Below are 24,392 nucleotides of genomic sequence, written 5' to 3'. Positions count from 1 at the left end.
ATAATGTAAACTGCTAAAATAATCTAAGCATTTACATTCTTCAACTTGTCCATAAATCGATGCAGTTCCGTAGCAAGGTGTATATAAACTTGGTCCAACATAAATATAGTTAAACATGGGTGTAACTAAGTCATGCCTCCACTGAAAGACTTAGAACCCAAGTTTCAGTCCATTAAATTGATATAACAGGTTTATGCAACTTCCTTCTCCAAACAGTACTATAATTGTACATTTATGTACTGAATTAAGCATCAGACTATTCCAAACACACCTACACATAATTGAATAACAACCTGCTTATAACAGAGCTGCCAACCATGCTTCAAAACCTAAGAACATGTAAAGAAATCAAATATCTTCCAGACAGTGTTGTAGCAAATGAGATATATAATAGATTTAAGCTATCAGTCAATCCCAACCAAGCATACATGTATTTAAATAACATAATGTTCATAACTCAACTACAGATCATGATTCAAAACTTAAGACCATGCAAAGAAAACAAATTGCACATCAGTCTACAACACAAGCCAGTTGCTCCCTTAACCACATTTAGACCTTTGATTAAACTAATGTTAATTCTGTCCCAGATTCAGAATGTAAGCTTGGTTCTTAATTATTTCATACATCATAAGTACTGTATTACCTCACTCAACAGCCTTTAAACCATTCCAGAAACCCAGACTTAGCCAAACAGAACATAAAATTTCAGTTTTACGCACCTTTAAGAGAAAGAGAAGGCTCTAAGTTTCTCAGAGCCTTCTCCACTTTAGGAGAGCCGGCTCCCCTTCCTTGGGAGCCGGCTCTAGATGGGTGGGAGCCGGCTCTCACCCCTAGAGAGCCGGCTCTAGTGTTTTGGGAGCAGGCTCCCTCCATTTTTGGAGCCTGCTCTCACCCCTAAGAGCCCTGGCTTGATCTGCATCTATCATCTTCGACTCCGGCGGTTTCAGTCTTTAAAAAACAGTTTTATTACAGATGTTTAAGTCCTATCCTCATCCTAGATTAATCACAAGACAGAGTTATATAAACAAGAATGGAAAAAAACATCTGTTTATGGAACCACGACAATTAGAGTTTCAAACTGAACTTGCAAACTGCTGCTAAACAGATTAAATTCAATGATGTTAGAAACTGTTTCAACATGTATTAATGATGTAATTAAGTCTTACTTTAATTCCTGGAGTGTAACTAAGCATGCACAGAACACAAATTCCTGGGAAAGAGAAGATCAGAAACTTGCCTTGGAGTTTCAGATTTGAAACTCTAATTCCACAGTTTCTGTAAGATACGTTTGTGTCCTAACAGCAAGTCTGCTCCTCCAGTGCTTTAGTTCAACCTAGAAACACCCCATGCCTTCCTCTTTGAACTACTTTAATAATCAACCAAGGATACTCTGCGTTTTTCTCTAACTCATCCCTTTATTTCTCCGAGAAATTTATTTGTTTGCAACCCTAGGTAGAATGTACATACGTATATTTATAGACTTATAAACCCTAAACCCTAATTCTAGTTGTATTCTGAGAATAAAACATCTTAATAAGCAAAATAACAAGGCGGCTACATCTTGACACCTAAAACCCTAAGTCACGATACACCAGCTCCCATAAACCGTGAATTAACTATATTAAACAATTATGTAATTACAGTAATTAATAACAGCCAATTAATACACGTAAATAAATAAATCAAAAACACCAATTAACTATAAAAAAAATTAACAAATAATACAACACTTAATTCAAATAAGGAAACTAAACTATTAAAATCATTTAAGCAACCACAATTAATCACTTTAAAAAAAACAAAACAACTAAGTCACATAACTAAATTAATTAATCAATGAAAAACAAAATTAAATTTTTAATTCTATCCTTTTGAAAACTAGGAGTATTACAATTGCTTGGTAGTAGGATTGCAAATGTGGTAAGATCCAGAATTATAGTAGATCAGAAAACCATTGCATTATAGGAGAACACCATTGAGAAGGGTAGAAAGCTTCACATTATTTATCTGATTAACTGAAGACTCCATCCTGTTAATCTCATTAAATTCCAAAGATAAACTCATTACCTTGCGCCCTTTTCCAAATGGACCACCGCATAACAGAAGCCGGACTAACATGACTCTCAAGAGTTGTCCAAAGGAGTCCACAAATCCATCAACTCTACTGTAGGATGTTTGCTATAACCCACTGGGGCACAAGGCAATTATGAGAAATTGATTAAAGTATAAAGATAAAGGTTAAAGAGGCGATCTCCGACTTTATTTTGAAAGGTAATATAAAGTTGTTTCTCTTTCAATATTTATTTCTCATTACAATTAGTGTTATGCAAAACCATTTCCAGAACCAAGAGAAATAAATATTATATTTCTCCTAATAAGGGCATGCATTATATATAATACAACTAATTTTAAAAGGATAGTCTCGGTATTTATTTATTTGTTTCAATTGTATTTTTTCATTATTTAATTAATTATTTGACTATTTGCTTATGTGTTTAATTGAATTAGATATTACTTGATTATTTGATTATATGTCTATGTATTATTTGTATTTGTCTATGTGTTAATTGTTTAATTAGATTATGTGCTTAAATGGTGTTTTGATTAATTGTAAATTAAATGTTTTCTTTTCTTTTATTATTGAAGATACAAGAAATTCCTTCCCCCTTTCTCTCTCTAGAATTCCTGTATCTCAACCAAAAAGATCTCCCATTTTTCTTTACCTTACTTCTCCTATTTATAGAGATTTACAAATGTCGATGGACTGCTGGATCTAGGCCCGTTCCTCCATGAGTCCCGGTCCTCTTTGATGGGCTTATGCGCGTTCGGCCCATATGGCGGTGCCTTTCTATGGGCTTGACCCACCTGTACGGATTAAATGTCGCGTTTGCAAGTCATATCTGGCCCATGTCCTATCGGGCCTCCTCAACTGCCCCCATAATTACCCCTTGTTTAATAAGGGGGTAATTATTGAAGGCGTCTCATCATGACGTTGACGGCTCGAGAAAACCACACGGGGGAATGGACGGTCAGATCCAGAATCAATGTTCCGGGGCTCGATGAATTTCTCACCTTCCTGACGCTTCGGCCCTCGGGTCCCCCTCGCCTTTATAAGGCTCTAGAATACCACTCTATGCCTTTTTACCGTCTCCATCATCAGTCAAATCTCTCTATTTTTAGAACAGCGCTAAGCTTTTTCCGGTGAAATCCTTCAAGAGTCGTTCTTCCAGCGGTCTTGCAGTGCTCTTTGTTCCTTTCTACCTCAGAGGTTAGTTTTGTTCCTTTTTATTTTCGGCAGGCTTCTTTTTACCCCTTTTAGATCCTTCAAACACTTCCACCATGGTTGTAAATCTAGATGTTCTTCGTATGAGACTTAGATTTCCTGACAACATCGAAGTTAGGGTTTGCCCTAAGGATGTTAATATTATGACCGGTGCCGGCCTCCTGCCCGGCGAAGTTTTATTTACAAACCTTCAACTGAATGTCGTTAGGTTCCCTCTGTACCCCTTCTTTAATTATGTCTTTAATAGACTGGAGATATCCCCCCTGCAGGTAAACCCCAATTTCTTTAGAATCATATCCGTTATGATTCTGTTGATTCGTGACAGAAGTCTGGACCTTGACCTCATAGATCTTCTTCTGTGTTATAAGGTCAGTAAGATCCGAACTAACGAGCCCTTCTACCACCTCTACCCGATCGAGAAGATGTCCATATGTACGGACACAATCAAATCTGAAAAGGGTTGGAGGGATAACATCGTGGGCATTAGTGGGGCTTAGTCTTCGCCAGCTGCAGAGGGTTACCCAATCCCGAGCGCCTTTGGCGTCTGTTCTGTTTCCTCATATAAGAAATTCAAATCTCACAAACACGATTGCCCCTGCGAAACATGCGTTCCCCGCTTTTGTACTTTCTTATGCCGCTCCTTAGGAATACCTTGTGATGACTTGAGCTACAGTGTTTGTAGGGATAGGAGTAATTACTTGAAGAAATACGTTCTGAACGATATTCCTTCCTCCTCAGACCTCCTCACTTCAGACAACCTCCTAGCGCTCTCATCCCTCGGCTACAACATGAGCAGGCTTCAGATTCCTTCTTTTGGCAGGAAGAAAAATACTCCCCCAGCCACTTCTGCTGCTGGGGCAACCTCCTCTCCTGCATCAGCCTCTTCCTCAGCCACCATCTCTGACACTATCCCGAGCACGGTGGCTATTGACTCTGTTGTCAGCACCCCTGCTGCCAACCCGAGCGCGTCTCCCCAAATCACCACAGCCCCTGCTGCCGCTGGGGGCGCTCGGGACAAAGAACGAGGTAAAAGGCCTCATCCTGACAGTGAAGTCGACCCTGAGGAGGAACCTCTCATTAGAAGGACTCGGGTCTCTGGGCCGGGTGCTCTCTTGCATCGCCCGGTTAGAGCTCCTGCCCCCTCCGGGCCTATTGCAGCTGGTGCCTCTGCTTCTGCTTCAGGCTCCCCTTCTCTTCCCACTTTACCACCATGGGCCCCTCGGTATACCCGAACGGATGGGACGCTCGTGAAGCCGAACGAGACCATGCTGAAGGATGGCCAGACCGCCATGGCGTATTATAGGAGCATGTGGACTCCGAAAGACCTTGAGGCGACGAAAGGCCTATCCCAGAAGGATGTGTTCAGCCGCTTTCCCCAATCTGCCATGGAGGTGACTTTTATTTTCTAACTCATGAATTCTCTCATATTATTTGGTCTTGCCTTCGCCCGACCAGACTATTGGCTTAACCGTTATTAATGTACATCTATGCAGACTTTGTTCGGAATGATGGCTATGCAAAAGCAGGTAGAGATGAGGAACGCCAGGGCTCGTAAGTTTTCTGATAGCCTGGAGGTGGCCAATAAAGAAAACGACCTTCTCGCCAGCAAGAATACCGAGGTATTGGCTCGGCTTGAAAAAACTGAACAAGAAAGAGATGTCTTGAAGAAGGAGAACGACTCTTTTCAGGATGAGAAGGATGCCCTCCAGCTTGAAAAGAGCGTCTGGCAGACTGAGCGTGATTCAATCAGAGACAAAAAGGCAGAGCTCCAGCGCCTTCTGGCTGATGAACAGTCTGCTCGGATGGCTTTTGAAAAGAGAGCTCTGGACGAGCGTACTGCTCTGATTGATACAATCAGCAGAGTGAACGGTGGGATGCTGGCTCTTCATGCTCGGTTCTCAAGGGTCGGTGCTCTTAGATATACTCAAGGATTCCGAGAAGGTTTCCCCGACCGAGTTCCGGATGAGGGACAGACCAGCTCCACTCCAGATGAGGTCGACAAGGATTTAGGGATCGAACCTCTGGGGGTCTATGTTGACCCAGAACCCACCGAAGCGGAGCGCATATTTGATGAGTGCCAGGACATTGCTTCCTCAAGGATCATTACAGCTCCTCCTACCGCTCTGCCTCTAACCGCTCCTCAATCGTCAACTGTGGTACCTCCCATAGCCACTGCTGACGTTGACCCCCAGCAGAATGATTCTGTTATTCATCTTGATTCCCCACCTCGTGAGGGTGAGACGGCTGATAGGACCGAGGAGGCAGGTCGGCACAACCAGGATGCTGTCGGTACTGAGGCAGCTAGCTAGGACTCCTCCGGACTCTTCGATTCCATACTTTTTTGTAACAATGTGACTTGAATATTTCATTTTTTGTAAACTCAATGCTTATTATGAATGAAATGACAAAACTCTTTTTCCCTTTTTCCTTTGTGTTGCGCTCTGTTCAACCTATTTTCAATACATATATACCTTTTCTCTCTTTTCTTTTATATTAACTTTGTCGTGTGCTTGTTTATGGCAAGTGCTTTGGCGTTCGGTTTGCGGTGCCAGCTGCCACTTTTCTTGCTCAAGTGCCTGGCGCTCGACTAGAATGCCACTTGCCACTTGGCTTTTCATTTTATAGCAAGTGTCTGGCGTTCGGCTTATGGTGCCAGCTGCCACTTATCTTGCTTAAGTGCATGGCGCTCGGCTAGAATGCCACTTGCCACTTGGCTTTAAATTTTTAGCAAGTGTCTGGCGTTCGGCTTGTGGTGCCAGCTGCCACTTATCTTGCTTAAGTGCCTGGCGCTCGGCTAGAATGCCACTTGCCACTTGGCTTTTCATTTTATAGCAAGTGTCTGGCGTTCGGCTTATGGTGCAAGCTGCCACTTATCTTGCTTAAGTGCCTGGCGCTCGGCTAGAATGCCACTTGCCACTTGGCTTTAAATTTTTAGCAAGTGTCTGGCGTTCGGCTTGTCGTGCCAGCTGCCACTTATCTTGCTTAAGTGCCTGGCGCTCGGCTAGAATGCCACTTGCCACTTGGCTTTAAATTTTTAGCAAGTGTCTGGCGTTCGGCTTGTGGTGCCAGCTGCCACTTATCTTGCTTAAGTGCCTGGCGCTCGGCTAGAATGCCACTTGCCACTTGGCTTTTCATTTTATAGCAAGTGTCTGGCGTTCGGCTTATAGTGCCAGCTGCCACTTATCTTGCTTAAGTGCCTGGCGCTCGGCAAGAATGCCACTTGCCACTTGGCTTTAAATTTTTAGCAAGTGTCTGGCGTTCGGCTTGTGGTGCCAGCTGCCACTTATCTTGCTTAAGTGCCTGGCGCTCGGCTAGAATGCCACTTGCCACTTGGCTTTTCATTTTATAGCAAGTGTCTGGCGTTCGGCTTATGGTGCCAGCTGCCACTTATCTTGCTTAAGTGCCTGGCGCTCGGCTAGAATGCCACTTGCCACTTGGCTTTAAATTTTTAGCAAGTGTCTGGCGTTCGGCTTGTGGTGCCAGCTGCCATTTATCTTGCTTAAGTGCCTGGCGCTCGACTAGAATGCCACTTGCCACTTGGCTTTTCATTTTATAGCAAGCGTCTGGCGTTCGGCTTATGGTGCCAGCTGCCACTTATCTTGCTTAAGTGCCTGGCGCTCGGCTAGAATGCCACTTGCCACTTAGCTTTAAAAAATTCTTTTTTATTTTTTATTTTTAGCAACCCATTGAAGAGGAAAGTTATTTTTATAAACTTCAGTAATTTGCACATTCATACGTACTTGATTGACAACAAACAACATCCAATAAAGCCGAAACTTAGCTTTTATTGGTAGTACCTCTTCAGAGACGTGGCATTCCAGGGCTTGCTGACCAACCTTCCCGCCATGGTTTCCAACGTATATGCTCCCTTGCCTATGACTTCTGCAATTCTGTATGGGCCTTCCCAGGGTGGCATCATTTTTTTGACTATCCCCACCTTTCTTTTCAGAACCAGATCGCCAGGGGCAAAGTCCCTGTGTTTCACTCTTTTGTTGTGACTATTCGCCAATACTTGCTGATATGATGCTAACCTTATAGCTGCAGCGTCCCTCCTTTCGTCTATTATATCGAGGTTCAATCTTAACATCTTGTCGTTCTGATCTCGACTCCATGCTAAGCTTCTGATAGTGGGGACCAAGTGTTCAACCGGTATAACTGCCTCGGTACCATATGCCATTGCAAACAGGCTCTCCCTAGTCGGCCGCCTTGGGGTGGTTCTGTAAGCCCATAGGACGTTCGGGAGCTCATCCAACCACTTCCCTTTATGGTCTTCCAGCTTCTTCTTAATGCAGGCGAAAATGGTTCTGTTTGTGATTTCTGCTTGTCCGTTGGCCTGAAGATGACTTACTGCAGCCAACTTCTGGTTGATTCCATACTCCTCCAGCAGCTCTCTTACTTGCCTGTTGTCGAGGTTCGTGCCATTATCCAAGACTATTGATCTTGGAACGCCGAAACGGCAGATAATATTGTTCCAAATAAATCGTCTCACATGAGTCTGAGTCACGCTAGGATATGGTTCTGCTTCCACCCACTTAGTGAAGTAATCCGTGGCCAGTAACACATACTTGTTCTGAGCTCTTGCAGTTGGCAGAGGACCGACCACATCCATCCCCCATTACGCGAAAGGCCATGGTGAGGCCATTACGTGCAATTCCTCAGGTGGTTGGTGGATCAATGGTCCATATCGTTGGCATTTATCGCACCTTCGAGAGAACTCCTCCGCATCTCTTGACATGTTCGGCCAGAAATACCCTTGTGTCATTGCTTTATGCGCTAACGATCTTCCCCCAGAATGATTGCCACACACACCCTCATGAATAGCTCGCAATACCTGCTACGACTCCGCGGGGGTGACACACTTCAAGTATGGGCCAGAGTAGGATCTTCTGTACAGCTGGTTATGCACGATGGCGTACTTTACAGCATTCTTTTTGAGTTTCCTAGCTTCATCCCTTTGCATAGGCAAAACGCCATCTCGAATATAAGTAATGATGGGGTCAATCCAACTCGATTCATACGGTATGACGTTGACTTGCCAAGGGTCAGAGTCCAAGGGTTCTTCGAAAATAGATGGCTGGGTCAATATTCCTACTGGAATCACCCTCGCCAATGTTTCACCGGAACTCGAAGCACTACATGCTAACCGGTCCGCATCTGCATTCTGTTCCCTCGGTAACTGTATGAATTCAATCTTTGCAAAGTCCTTGGCTTTATGCAGAACGGCAGAACGATATGCCCCCATCGTGTCATCCTTGGTCGCGTACTCACCATTTACCTGCCGAACAATCAACTGTGAGTTACTATAAACAGTCAAACTTCTGACCTGTAGCTCTTTGGCCAACTTTAACCCATTCAGTAACGCCTCGTATTCCGCTTCGTTATTGGTGGCTCGGAACTCAAGTCTAAGTGCTTGACTCAAAGAAGTACCCTCTGGGGTTTGCAGTTTAACCCCAATGCCAGCCCCCATCTGGTTAGAGGAGCCATCCACATAAAGTTTCCAAGAGCCGCACCTGAGGTCTTCTTCCGTATCTTCAGAATCACATTCTAGCAGAAAATCGGCTACCGCTTGTCCTTTGACAGCTGTTCTCGGCTCATATGTTATGTCGAATGAACTTAACTCTATGGCCCACTTTGTCATTCTGCCCGAGAGTTCTGGCTTGTGCATAAGTATTCTGATTGGGAAAGTTGTTAGAACAGCTATAGGGTGGGATTCGAAATAATGCCTCAACTTTCTTTTTGCGTTTACCAGTGCAAGTATCACCCGTTCGGCCTTCGAGTATTTTCGTTCTGCCTCGGTCAATGTTTTACTGACATAAAATACCGGGTGTTGCACGCCTTCCTTGCAACGAATCAGAACGGCACTTGTCGCAACACTAGATACTCCAAGATACAAAAATAACTTTTCTTCTGGATCCGGGGCTGACAGGACTGGTGGATTCTGCATATATTCTTTCAAATGGGTCAATGCTTGTCATTGCTCATCTCCCCAGACCTGTCTTCCATGACTCCGAATCGTGTCAAAGAACGGCTTGCAACGGTCTGACAATTTTGAAATGAATCGACTTAATGCAGTTATTCGTCCTGTGAGGGCTTGCACCTCTCTGATCGTCTTTGGCTCGGCATTCTTAATCAAAGCCTCTGCTTGAGCGGGGCTAACTTCGATGCCTCTGCGGTTGACCACGTGTCCCAAAAACTGACCGGAACTCACACCGAACGAGCACTTGGTTGGATTGAGCCTCATACCGTATCGCCTCAGCACATCAAATATATCTTGCAGATGTTTTAGATGATCATTCTTCTTCCTACTCTTTACCACCATATCATCAATATAGGCTTCCACAATCTTTCCTATTTGATCCTTGAAAATTTTGCTAACAAGTCTTTGATAAGTTGCTCCCGCGTTCTTTAGTCCGAAAGGCATAACTTTGTAGCAGTATGTCCCTCGCTCGGTTACAAAAGAAGTTTTTTCTTCATCTGCCGGGTCCATAGGGATCTGATTATAACCTGAATAAGCGTCCAGAAAGGTTAAGCATTCATACCCGGTGGTAGCATCCACCATTTGATCAATCTTTGGCAGCGGGAAGCTATCCTTCGGACAGACTTTGTTCAAATTGGTGAAATCAATGCATACTCGCCATTTCCCATTCTTCTTCTGCACGACAACGACGTTGGACAACCAATCAGGGTAGTGTACTTCTCTGATAAATCCCGCATCAAGCAGCCTATCAACTTCCTCGGCTATGATTTGGTTGCGTTCTGGAGCAAATCTTCATTGCTTCTGTTTTACTGGTTTGAAATTGGGATTGACATTCAAAGAATGACAGGACACGGAGGGATTAATTCCAGGCATGTCTAGGTGACTCCATGCAAATACATCGGCATTGTGAGACAAGAAGTCAACTAGCTCTTGCCGCTCTTCCATGGTCAGTCTTATTCCTACTCTGGTAGTTCGTTCGGGCCTGGACTGATCGATCTGCACATCCAGAAGGGGCTCCTCGGCCAAGTCAACTGACCCCTCCACCCTATTCTGCTTGGGCGGAGGTTCCTGTAATTGCTATCTGGGGCTTGCCGGTCGTACGGGCGCCTTCCCTTTCCCAGCATACTTTAGTGTGATGGAATAGCACTCTTTGGCTGTAACTTGATCCCCACGAATATCTATTACCTTATTTCCATCAGGTTCGAGGCACCTTATGACCTGATGCAAAGTTGAGGGTACTCCTTGGACTCTGTGAATCCATCCTCTTCCCATTAGGAGATTGTACGAGGGGTGAATCTCTACAACCACAAAAGTTTCCATAAGAGTTCGTTCTGCAGCTTGAACTTCTACTTCCACCATTCCGACGGGCTCCACCCTCTTGCCATCGAACCCTAACAAGGGATTTCCAGTGGGCTTGAGCCTCTCTAGTTTAATCTCGAGCTGATCAAATGTGTCCCTCGGCATGACATTCGCACTGCTCCCGGGATCGATCAGAACTTTGCGCACCAAGCAATCTGCCACTGTCAAACTGACTACCAACGGATCTTCATGGGGGACTTGAACACGCTGCAGGTCTGTCCTGTCGAACTTTATCTATATGGATGCGATCTGCTGGTGTAGAGTATTCACACTGCTGACCCTTTTCTTCATCTGCGCCTGCCGTAGGCGCGCTCGGAGCAGCTCATCTGAATCTTCGCTAGGCTCGGGTCGACCGTGGATAGCATTGATTATGCGAACTGGTTCCGAATTGTGGGAGCTTTGTTTATGGCTCCTTTTTACTTGTTCCATCGGTTGATTCTGCTCTGTTGCCGAGCCTTGAATGTAACTCGCGAACTCCCCTCTAGCTATCAACATCTCCACTTGCCTTCTCAAATTCCTGCATTCATTAGTCTGATGACCGAAATCGGAATGGAAAGCACAATGTTTAGTCTGATCCCTCTGTTCGAGGGGTTGCCTAATTGGCAGTGGTGGATGAAACTTATCTTTGTTCTCCTGATACAGCCTCGCCAGGGTGACGCTCAGCGGAGTGATCAGCTCTTCCTCCCTGGACCTCTTTTCTGCCTTCCAGGAGGTCTGACGCTGCGGCTGAGCCTGCTTCTGCCTGATCTTTGCCTTAGACTTCTCCTCGGTCGACACGAGCGACGCTGTCCGAGCATTGGCTGCCTCCTCTTCTTCTAGGCGCACAAAGCCGTCGGATCTTTCATTGAGTTCATCCATAGTCGTCGGCGTGTTCACTACCAGACTGGTATGGAACGGAGTGCCACGTGTCATGGTTAACTTGAAGGCTTGAACCGCTGTAGAAGGGTGGCAGTCGATCACTATACTTTTAGTGAGATTAAACCTGGTGAGAAAAGCCTGGAGACGTTCATCTTTGTGCTGTCTCATTGTGAATAGGCTTGAGATGTCCTTTGGCGGACGCTTGTTCCCATAGTACTGACTTATGAACCGATCGCACAGATCTCGGAAGCTACCAATGGAGCTCTTAGGTAAGTTCTTGAACCAGCTGAGTGCCGGTCCAGCTAGGCTTGTAGGGAAACATTTGCACATTAAAGCATCGTTTTCCGTATTCAGGGCCATCTTCAACTGGATATGGTACACATGATCGATCGGATCGGTTGTTCCGTTAAACGAAATAAATGCTGGCATAGCAAACTTCCTTGGATGAGGGGCATTCAGGATCTCGTCAGTGAAGGGTGAATCAACCGTTCGAGCTGCGGATCGGAGCGCTTCATTCTTTCTTTGGCGCCCAGTGATAGCTCTGTGGGCTACGGTTCTGCTCTCCGAACCGCGATGAGTGACTGTAGCCATGGAAGGCCGGTAGGACGGATCGAACGACCGTTCCTCTAAGAGTTCTCTTTGCCAAGGCGACGCAACTTGGCGGCGATCAACCTCTATCACCTCCTCTCGGTTGAACCTTTCCCGATATGGATCTAAGGTCATGGCTTCATTCTGTCTGATCTGCTCATGTCGCGGATCAACGTGAGTCGATCCTTCGTGATCCTCAACTCGACGAGCGTTTGGCGGCAAATCACGGTGGAGAGCCGACTGACTATTCTCGTCCTGCTCGCCTTGATGAGCGATATTAGATTGAACACCTCCTTCTCCGGCCGGAGGTGGACGCGAAACCGCGGGCATTTGCTGATGTTGCATTCCAGCTTTCAATTCTGCATTCTCTTTTTTGAGAGCTTCGATCAAGTTCATCAACTCCTCAAGCTTTGTTTGCTGGACAGCCTCCATCGGATTGGAGCTTTCACCTATCATTATTCCTGAACGGAGTAAAGGCATTAATCTCAAGTTCGTGAGTAGATCCGAGCTTCGTGAGTGGGAATTTTCAGATCTGGTTTCGAATTCTCCGAATTATGCTCACAGTTGACGAGATCTGAATTGTCCGAATTCTAAATCCGTCAGATCCTGCCACAATCGAACAACTCGTTGTTGCGTAGATCTGAAGCCACTTCTGCCAAAGCTTCAGGAACTGAAATTCCTCCAGAGTAGGTCACAATCGCTCAGATCTGGATCCAACTCCCAAAGATCGAGTCTCGATCAATCGAATTGGTCTGAATCCACGCGATATTCCTCATTGATCAACCAAACTTCCATGCGTTTCCCACAGACGGCGCCAATTGAAGATACAAGAAATTCCTTCCCCCTTTCTCTCTCTAGAATTCCTGTATCTCAACCAAAAAGATCTCCCCTTTTTCTTTACCTTACTTCTCCTATTTATAGAGATTTACAAATGTCGATGGACTGCTAGATCTAGGCCCGTTCCTCCATGAGTCCCGGTCCTCTTTGATGGGCTTATGCGCGTTCGGCCCATATGGCGGTGCCTTTCTATGGGCCTGACCCACCTGTAGGGACTAAATGTCGCGTTTGCAAGTCATATTCGGCCCATGTCCTATCGGGCCTCCTCAATTATTTTATTTTATTTTTCTTTTATGGTTATGGTTAGTAGTAATGGGCCAACCAATTGGGTCCCATGAACTACTTGGATAGGAGGTTGGATGTGTATGGATTATTACCCATGGATAATGTATATATATATATAGATATATATTATATACATATATAAAAAGGAAAGTAATTTATTAATTATTTTTATGGTAACTTGGGTAGTAATATTTAATCTGATGTATATGTTTTATATTTAAATAATAAAAATATACATAGATTTGATACGTGTTATGTTTTAAGTTACTTTATAATATTATGGTAACTTAAGTATTATTGGATAATCCATTAATAAATAATGGAATTTGTATAATTTATTTATTTAATAAATATATACATAAATTATATACGTAACATATTTTACTTACCTTTTAATATATATATAAAAGATAAAGTAATTTATTAATTACTTTTATGGTAATTTGGGTAGTAATATTTAATCTGATGTATATGTTTATTTAAATAATAAAAATATACATAGATTTGATACGTGTTATGTTTTAAATTACTTTATAATATTATGGTAACTTAAATATTATTGGATAATCCATTAATAAATAATGGAATGTGTATAATTTATTTATTTAATAAACATATACATAAATTATATACGTAACATATTTTGCTTACCTTTTTAATATTTTTATTTTCATTTTTTTTTAGTTGACTTGGATTGGGAAAAGGGTTAGGGTTATTTTATTTAGCCTATAAATATATAGCTATAGGTTGTAAAAGGGGGTTAGAAATATTCACATGATATATACTAGAGAGATAATGTTAGATAGGGAAGGAAGAAAAGGAATGAATGAGGAGAAAAACCATGTAGAGAGAAGATCAAGGAAGAAGAAATTTAACTTTCGATCCGAAAGTTTAAGGCAAGTTCTTCTTCTATCTCTTTCACTTTGATTTGTGTTTCTGTACATGCCTAGGAAATTCCAGGATTTATTAAACACATAAAATTAAATAATTATGCATGTTTAATTGGGTTAGAACATAGGTTTTATGAAATTGGTTCATATCTGTTCTTGTGTTATGAATTGATAAAATGCATGATTTTGATTTGATTTCTTATATGAATTTTTACATGTTTAAATTATGTGTTTTTCATATCTGTGGAATGATGGAACGTAGAAACATGCCTAGGATTCCAGAACATTAAATAAGGACTAGGTTTGGGTTTTAATAAATTTAAATAGACTCAATCATAATGATGTTTGCTATTTAAATGTTTTAAACAAACGAATGGATTTAATCTTTTAAAATATTTTAGCAATTGAGATTGAATATGTAGGATGAATTGGATATAGAGAATCCTTATTTAACGGTATAATAAAATATCATCATGTATAAGATTCAGTTTGTGTAGGACATATGATATAGGAAGTTTAAAGAAATAATAAGTCATTCCTATTATGTGATAACTTGATATCATATTTATCATAGTTATTTATGGAATGTTTGATGTATTTCCTTAATTGTTACATCAATTGTTGGATTGTGTGGTTTAATGCACCGGTATGGGACGGTGGCATTCTAGGGATAGATTAACTTATCAGTTAAGTCCTACCTATTTTATATAAGGGAATGGATTAACTAAAATGTTAAGTCCTACTTATATTTAAGTCAGGTCAGCTAAACAAGTTGAATGACTTATGGAGGATTAATTTATTATATAAGGAAATGGATTAACTAAAATGTTAAGTCCTACTTATATTCAAGTCAGGTCAACTGAAAAAGTTGAATAACTTATGGAGGATTAATTTATACTGTAGAGGATGGTTACTAGATTTTATATATATAAGTATGGTGCCATGATATGAGCTTGAGTCTCAGAATCAATGGTTAGGGCGCGTATATCGCCAGGGATGTGTAACTAGATATAGTGTAGTTGTGTACCCTGGTAGGTCTAGGTACTCATGCCCACTATATGTGCGTTTTGCATGTTGCCTACTATTCAGGTTGAGACAACCCTATAGTCTAGTGAGGTTCCTTTAGTGTGTATATATATATATACGGATTACTAGTTAATGTTGGATTGACTAGGATGTATACGTGTATCGGATCTCTGCTTGGACTGTAGTAGAGTAGAACTTGTTTGTGGGCCTGACCCACCATTATTTTTCAGGTGCTCGTCATGAGTAGAGGTTGTTCGTACTGAACGGGGATCAGTCTACTTCATTCTTCCGATGCTACATAGGAGTTCCTTTATGATTCAGTTTCCCGTTTTAGATTACTATCATTTGTTTAGTTTGGATTTTCTAAGGGTCCACACAGTATGGATTCCCGAGTTGTATTTTGGAGGATCAGTTGTATCAGAAGAGTTTATTAATTAATGGAAATATATTATGAGGTTTATTATTAGATTATCATTTTAGTTTCTGATCAGCATTTTATTTATTCTTCTTTATTCTTTTGTACTCTATGTTCGTTTATTATCAATTTGTTTTGATATCCTCGGGTATTCGGGCGTGGGCCTGGCCAACCCGCATTCGAAAATTCGGGGGTATCACATTATATGAAACTGAAGATAAGATGCAATAAACAAAATCAGTAGGATAGGAAAATTTTCAAACCAACAACTTCAGTATTATTATAAAAAAAATTAAACTAAATAGATTTCAAGATTAAAGTTGAAGCTACAAAACACTGAAATAGCTAGCTAGTGACCACCAATGACTGCCAATGTACATACCATCAATCAAACAGGAAAGAGTGCCTCAATGTATGGATGGACATAACATTCTTTAATCCACAAAGCATAATAAGGTTGTTTGTATATATCATGAAGCTTCTTAAAGGTGTTATCCTTAACGTTATAGGAGATGATGATATTGGTGCCAACAAATAGAACCAGAAACGCATCTCCTTGACCATGAATTAAAGCGCACATAGACACCGCGTCGAGGACCCTCATCTCATGAAATACTATTTACACTCTTATTTTCTCCCAATGGAAAATACACACGTGGAAGGAATTTTAGGCTAAGCCGGTTTGTGATATATGAAAAGAGTTTGGGTCAAGGCTAAACTCAAGGAATTTCAATTAGAAGTGGTTGATAGTTTTTGCTTAAAACAACTTTTCCAATTAAAATAGGACACGTGGGGCATGGGTATGAGATTTATCTGACAGTTGAATTTATATGGAAGTCTATCACAGGAGAAGCCACGTAGGAATAAGATGACTTGGTCAAAGGAACGTGTTAATTATTGGATTTTCAGACGTGGAATTTAGTGCCTAAAATATGGGAGTTGGTTTCTTTAAAAAGCCACGATACAACGGAAGAGTTTTTAACATGGGCCACTACCACCACCATCAGGAGTAATGGCCATTGTTCAGACAAAAGAATTCTGTGATTTGTTTTTTGGAGACGACATCTAAGGGCACGATTGCATGATTGTTGGCACGTTTGGAACGTGGGAGCTCCAAGGAAAAATCAAAGGCACGATTGCACGATTGTTGGTATGTTTGGAATGTGGGAGCTCTAAGGGAAAACCAAACATGATTACATGTTTGGAACGTGAAAGTTCCAGGCAATCAAAACACGATTCCAAAATGTTTGGAACGTGGGAGTTCCAGACACGATTACATGATTGGAACATGGAAGAGGAACGTGGAAATTATGAAGGATCCAAAAGGCACAATTGCATGGCTTGGACACTTGGAAGCATTTGGAGGCATCAATGGAACTACTATTATTAACTGATTATATTTTTCATTCTATAAATAGGTCATTATATTGTAACGTAATAGACCTGCTCAACGCCAAATCAAACACGCATTTCAATATAATTTTACTTTTTATTACAATGCACTTTCAATATGATTAGTTTCAGTCCTGCACTTTACTTTTCATTAGATAATTCCTTTACTTTCATAGGTAACGTAGTTTTCCTAGCCAGTTAACAATCCCGAAGTCCTTTATCAAAGGCAAAAAGAACCCATAGGTGTTTATTCCAGACCTTTTCACAATCGCCTGGTCTCGCAGTCTTCATTCTGGAATATTGTTTAGAACTCTTTTTGAAACTACTGCCAGTTCCTGGCATACCCATTCGGTTCTATCGGAATCGACATCTACTTTTTTCAGGCCAAACATAGTGGCACCCCCGGTAGGACATTTTGAACAGAGTGTTTCCATGGTAGGAGGAAAAAAACACGACAAATTTGTTCAAGATCCTGCCGAAAATGAAGGGGAACAGGCTATTGAACTTCCTGATGATAGTTCATGTGCCATTCCTGAAGAAGAAGATAATATGGTTACAAAGTTCATCAAAACAAACGGACCTATTAAGGAAGCTGTTTATGTACAAGATCAAAAGATAGAACGTCTATTGGACCAAATGACTAACAAATTGGAATCGGTGTTAGAACAATCTTTTCAAAGTTTCTCTTAAATCTTAGCCAACAGGCCAAACAATTCAGAAGGTTCTCAACAATCAGCCATTCCGGTGAACATGTCAAGTACGTTTGTGAAATGGAGTCTAGAATCCTGTGGTAATTCCTCAACAAGTTTGTCATAATGTTTTTACTAACAATTGGTATCATTTTGGGTTTTGTCAAGGTACGGCTTAGGCTGGTCAATCAGGTAATCAGCCATACTTTCTACCCAATACTACTCAACAATCAGCCATTCTGGTGAACAGGCCAAGTACGTTTGTTGAGGGGAGTCCTTATTATCAGCCTGTGCATTCCATGCCACAGGCACAAACAGTGCAGGTGCCACCTGTACAATCAATGTCCATTCTAATGACCCAGCAAATGCAGAATTTAGCTCCTGTGACTATGCCTCAACAGGTTTGCCATAAAGTTTTTTCTAACAATTTATATCAATTTGGGTCTTCTCAGGGTACAGCTCAGGCAGGTTAATCGGGAAATCAGTCGTATTTTCCACCCAATGTTGGCCAGTAGAATGTTCAGCCACCTCCTACCATTCCTTAAAGATTACCTCAGGTTTTTCCTGTGGCAGTTGGGGGGCAGAACCTACCAAAGGAGCTTCCTAAAGAATGAGGCAATAAAGGTTGCTAAAGAAATAACCCAGACCCAGACCCAATTCCAGTGGTGTTTGGGGGGCATCCAATGGCCAACTTACCCAAAGGTTGGCTAGAAATTACAAATTCATTACCCCAACTATGGTGTCAATTCCACCAATAGTGAAGTCGATTCCACCAGTAGTGAAGTTGATTCTACCATCACTTCTATCGCAGATGCAGGTTCAACCTAAAATGAAGAACCCTTCAGCAACAGTGAAGTCAATTCCACCAGCAATAGCTCAACCACTTCTATCGTAAGTGCAGGTTCTACTTGAGGTGCAGAACCCTTCACCAGCAGCAGTCCAAAAAGTTCAATTTCAGGTCCAACAGAATGTTCCACTTTCGAACATTCAGCAGCCTATAAGCACACTACCAAAGCCACTGTTGGCCTTTCTAATGGCATTCGAAATTAAACGCCCTTTAAGGAAACCTCTTGATCAAGAAGTAAATCCAATCCATTGAAGGAGTATTCATTTGGCAAACCCAAACCCAATTTCATTGGTGTTTGGGAGGCATCCAATGGCCAACCTACCCAAAGGTTGGCCAGAAAATACAAGCCAACTTGCTGACTTCTCCAGCAAGACTGTGGCTTGACCATAAGAAAGGTTTACAAACCTTTCCATAAGAAGCCGTTATCACTTCTTCCATTGGAAGAAGATTTTCCACAGTCAGATTTACCTTCAGAAACGACACAAACTTCTTAATCGTTGTATATTCTTCCACATGAAGAATATAACGGTCATAGTATTTTTCTTCTAATTTTGGAAAAAAAAAATGCTACTATTTTATTTGTCCCAAATTCACATCTTGTGATTTTTGGGGGGCAAAACTTGGCCAATTAACTATGTATTTGGCTAGAAAATGTACAAATTCGTCCTCCTCATAAAACTTCCAGACCCCGGGGAACAACGAAATTGGACGTGAGGCTTCAAATCTTCATCTTCGTTAAATAAGTAAGCTGCTTAAAAGTTTTTGGCCCAATGGTACATTACGGCTGAAAAGTTTTACTTGTTCAATTCCTTAACAATAGGAATATCACATGGCAAATTCTCACTCACATCTAAAATTTGATATGCCTTACAATTCTTCAAGGAACATCAGGCACATCAAATTTGGGGGGTAATGTTTACACCCTATTTTTTCCACTTTCCAGAGGAAGATTGCTCTGGTCAATTCCAATGGAAAGGTACTACGACATTCCAGTGGAAAGTCTTGGGACACATGGCTGCCAAGGATGCAAGCAGTTATAAGTGGCTACATGCAAAGTCATGGGACACATGGCAGCCTAGGAAGTGAGTGATTACAAGTGGTTACATGCAAAGTTACGGGACACATGGCAGCCTAGGAAGTGAGCGGTTACAAGCGGTTACATGCAAAGTCATGGGACACATGGCAGCCTAGAAAGTTGGTCGATTCCAATAGAAAGGTACTACGACATTCCAGTGGAAAGTCTTTAGACACATGGCAACCAAGAAAGCAAGCGGTTACAAGTGGTTACATGCAAAGTCATTGGACACATGGCAGCTTAGCAAGTGAGCGGTTACAAGTAGTTATATGCAAAGTCATGGGACACATTATAGGAAGTAAGCGGTTATAAGTGGTTACATGCAAAGTCATGGGACACATGGCAGCCTAGGAAGTTAGTCGATTCCAATGGAAAGGTACTAAAACATTCCAGTGGAAAGTCTTGGGACACATGACAGCCAAGGAAGCAAGCTGTTACATACAAAGTCATGGGATACATGGTAGCTTAGGAAATAAGCGGTTACATGCAAGCTACCATTACTAAATTTTGTAAATAGGGTATGATATTGTAACTTAGAAAACCTACTCAATGCCAAACACAACATTTCAATACAACATTACTTTTCATTGCAATGCACTTTCAATATAATTAATCTTAGTCCTGCACTTTACTTTTCATTAAATAATTTTACTGTTCTTCCTAGCCTGATAACCATCCTGAAGTCCTTTATCAGAGGCAAAAAGAACCCAGAGGTGTTCATTCCAGACCTCTTCATTATCGCCTGGTCTCGCAATCTTCCTTTCTGGAATATTGTTTGGATCTTTCTTTAGAACTACAGCAGTTCTTGGCACGCCCACCCGGTTCCATCCGAACCGACCACTTTTCTAAGGCCAAACAGATACAAAATCAATCATAGCGCTAAGGTTAACCCGCCACTTGAATTACCGCATAGAGTAATCACTTTCCAACACAGAGATGTCGACAATGGATTTGTAACAATAACTATAGAATGACGAATCCCACCAGCTGGTGGAGATGGCAATGGGCACAATCTTTCTTTATCAACATCAAAGTATAACGAAGCTTCTTCTGGATTATAAGAAATCCAATGGATTGAACCATTACAATAGACTACATTACTACCCAAATCCAGTCCTTGTCTTGAGAAAGGATCAGCAAAGGAACGCCCCTAGGCATTGGTTTCTAACGAATAAATATGTATTCGATACAAGTATTTGTTCACCTCATGTAGTGATCTCTGAAACAAAACAACTTTGTAATGAGGTGATTTCAAAGGATCAAAAGCCAAATATAAAGGTTGAGAATAATAAGAAGGGGATGAAAGAGGCCATGGAAGAGTAGAGAATTGTTTGGTAGTAGGATTGTAAACGTGGTAAGATCCAAAATTATAGCAGAGTAGAAAACCATTACAGGAATCTATTATTATACTATACTTATACCTATCACCGCCAAGACTAGAGAAATCGGGAAATGTGGCTAGAGACTTGTTTTCAGAGTCGATGTCGTAGTCGATGGTTGGAATATATCTAATTTGAGTTAGAAATACACAGCTGAAGAGAAGGCCGAAGACCTTGAGATGTTGTCGTTGGTGCTGTAATTGCCAGAGGAGAGAGAAGCGACATTTGAAGATGAGAGAAAACCACGTTTTAGAGACTGACTTCAATCTAATGAGGGATTTCGTTGGCAGACGCTGAAGGATCTCCACCACCAGGTCCTCGTTGCCACTGATGATTTCAGAGGCAGCGGCGGAGGAGATTTGTCTCTGTGCATTCCTCTGGCGGCGGTGGTACGTCTTAATATCCATATTCATTCTAACTTCTTCTCTCACTAGTAGTTGATTGAATCTATGTCAAAGCCTCGAAGTCAACTTAAGACTAATAAGAAAACCTAAAATCCAATTGACCAAAATATCCTCCACCAAACCTCTAATTTTCTCTTCATCCCTCTTTTCCTCCTGCTAGTTCAAACTTCAAACTAAAATATACCCATATGGCTCTCCTGTAATAAATCTATGAAGTACTCTCAGTGATCCATCTATCAAGTCAAATTGTTTCAAACATTTTTAAAAAAAATAATAAAATCATACCCAACAGAATAGAACATATTGGATGCATTTCGTTCAACCAAAATCTAGATATACCCACTTTTCAAAAAAAAAAAAAAAATTCTTATATACCAATTCAAATTCAGAGTATGAAATAGAACACACAAATACATACAAATACGTGTGGATATGCATTTATATCATACTTTAGCCTTCATCTAACATCTGTATGTTTATGTTATCGAAGACCTTATAGATGAAACCATAAACCAAGAGAGTAAATAATTAATAGTAAGTTTTGATCGAGATAATGTCAGATAATTAAAAATAAATTAGATACCATCAAGCCTACTTATTTCAATTAAATAGAATTTAATCCCCTGCATCTAAATAATAAAACCTATGACTGAATTCAAGTTCAAAAGTTGTAGTTTGAGGATTAACATTTTTACTTGCGTATATCAAATTGGACACAAGCTAGACACGATAAATCAAATTAAAGCAATAGGATAGGAAACTTAGACGTTTGTAAGCCGACCAATTTCTGTAGTATAAATAATACAATGTAAACTAGATGAATTTAAAGAGGTAGAAACAACAAACATTATCCGCCCAAGTGATCAAAAATACCTTCAAACAGGAAAGAGTGTCTCAATGCATCTATGGGCACGCCAAGAAGAACATCGTTGACGAGTGTTAACATCAAGAAGCTTCTTAAAAATGTTATCCTTAAGGTTGCAGAAAATGATCGTATTCATGTGAAATTCAAGTAGCAACATAAATGAATCTTCTTCATCATTTTCTCCAAGAGTTAAACTAAGCACGTAGAACTTGTGGCCACCACACTTCAGGTGAGACCCAAGATCATCCATTGTGTCAAGGTCAACGTGATACTTGAACAGCCACTTGGAGTAATCTCTTTCCATCTCAAATACATCGAATTTGAAAATATCACGACTATGCTCAACAAGATGCAAATGACCTCGAGACTCACCAAAATGCTGAAATTTAAAAGGATCCCAAAATGGTGGAAATTGCAATGGGCACAATCTTTCTTGGTGGACATCAAAGTATAATGAACCTAATTCTTTCAAAGGGTCAGTTATCCAATGGATGGAGCCATTGCAATAGACTCCATTCCGGAAATTCACACGTAATGGTGCCAAGAAAGGATGGCCAGAGGGTTTCCATTCATTGGTTTTTGATGAATAAATATGTATTTGAAACCACCAGTATTCTTCCACCACATCCACTTCATGTACTAGTTTCTGAAGCCAAACTACTTTGTATTGAAGTGATTTCAAAGGATCAAAAGTCAAATATAGAAGGTCAAAATTAGTTTGGGGAAAAGGGCGGTGAAGATCGGTAGAGAATTGCTTAGTAGTAGGATTGTAAACGTGGTAAGTTCTGGAATCGTAGTCTGGCTTAAATAAACAGCAGATGAGTATAAGACCATTACAGGAGTCTATGATTTTAGTAGTATCCATATCCCGGATGAGAGCTAGAGAATTGTATTCTCCACCATTGGTACTATTAATATTACAGTCACAGTCGGATTCGGATTTTATTATGTGCATGGGAGGAATGTATTTGATGTCATATCTGTATCTACTTGTGAAGAAAAGGCCGGAGATTTTGGGCTGTCGTTGATGCTGTTGCCAGAGGATAGAGAAACGATAACCGGAGATGAGAGAGAGCCATGTTTTAGAGACTGAGTTCAATCGAATAAGGGATTTCGCCGGTAGACGAAGAAGGATCTCCACCACCAAGTCCTCGTTGCCGCCGATGATTTCCGCGGCGGCTGAGATTTCTTCCGACGCATTCCGGCACCTTCTAATGTTAGAAGCCATTCAAGTTCTTTCTCTCACTCACTATTTGGTTGACTCAGGTAGGGAAATTGCGTTATTATGGATTAAAGTTCTACTCCTAATAAAACTTGGCAAATAGAAAAAGTCAAATCCCAATAAAACACTGACAAGTTAAAAATATGGAAACCTAAATTACAGAATAACGTAGCCAGAAAAATAAATAAATAAACAAATTACATGATAATAAAAGCCCAAGTTTAATGTAACCTATGCAATTAAATTTTTTTTTTTTTTTTAAATGACAAGAAATGCACTTACAAATTCACAATGATGGATAGACTCCGCCAATAGTGCTGGCCAAACTAAAAATTTTAGAAATAAGAAAAATTGTAATATTAGTCACTTCGGACATAAAAACAATTATTTTTTATGGAAATTACGAAGCAACAAAACAAAGCAATCCTCTCACTTGAATCATTGCAGTACAATGATATAATTATTATGAATTACCCACTATAATAAATTTTATTGAATTAAATTAAGTACAGTAGTAGTGTTATTTATAAAATTAAATTAAATAAATAATGAAGTCACCTCAATTTCTAGTAACACGTGAAAGGTCTTAAACTTCATTTTTTTTCTTAATCCAACATGAACAGTGATAGAGAAATAGAAGGTTTCTATCGAAAAGAACTACGTCAGACAATTTCATTATGTATAAGACGCTAACTTCTTTTTCTCTCTCTTCCTCTTCGTTTCTCTTTCCTGTTCTTCATCTAGTGGTCAAAATCTCCTTTATAATGAATCCCAAGTGTTTACACCCTTATTTTCCACTTTCCAGTAGGAGATTACCCTGGTCGATTTCAATGGAAAGGTACGTACTACCACATTCCAGTGGAAAGTCTTGGGACACATGGCAGCAAAGGAAGCAAGCGGTTACAAGTGGTTACATGCAAAGTCATGGGACACATGGCAGCCTAGAAAGTGAGTGGTTATATGCAAAGTTATGAAACACATGGCAACCTAGAAAGTGA

At 40.9% G+C, this 24,392-nt stretch overlaps 1 protein-coding gene across 1 annotated transcript; it reads right to left on the bottom strand.

Moving 5' to 3' along the window:
- Positions 1–22,182: 22,182 nt before the first annotated feature.
- Positions 22,183–23,400, bottom strand: LOC132310030 (F-box protein At5g07610-like). The gene has a single exon (XM_059808271.1). The coding sequence runs from the start codon at positions 23,398–23,400 to the stop codon at positions 22,183–22,185; it is 1,218 nt and encodes a 405-aa protein (XP_059664254.1).
- Between the last annotated feature and the right edge of the window lie 992 nt (positions 23,401–24,392).

This window comes from Cornus florida, unplaced genomic scaffold (genome assembly GCF_030987335.1).
Source record: "Cornus florida cultivar Cherokee Brave unplaced genomic scaffold, ASM3098733v1 CherokeeBrave_3.0.0_Hap2_Chr05, whole genome shotgun sequence".
Lineage (NCBI taxonomy): Eukaryota > Viridiplantae > Streptophyta > Magnoliopsida > Cornales > Cornaceae > Cornus > Cornus florida.
This window is presented reverse-complemented; position numbering and strand designations above follow the sequence as displayed.

What these genes read in the sequence shown, in the direction of transcription:
- LOC132310030 (XM_059808271.1), bottom strand. Translation starts at nt 23,400, where the DNA reads ATGGCTTCTAACATTAGAAGGTGCCGGAATGCGTCGGAAGAAATCTCA.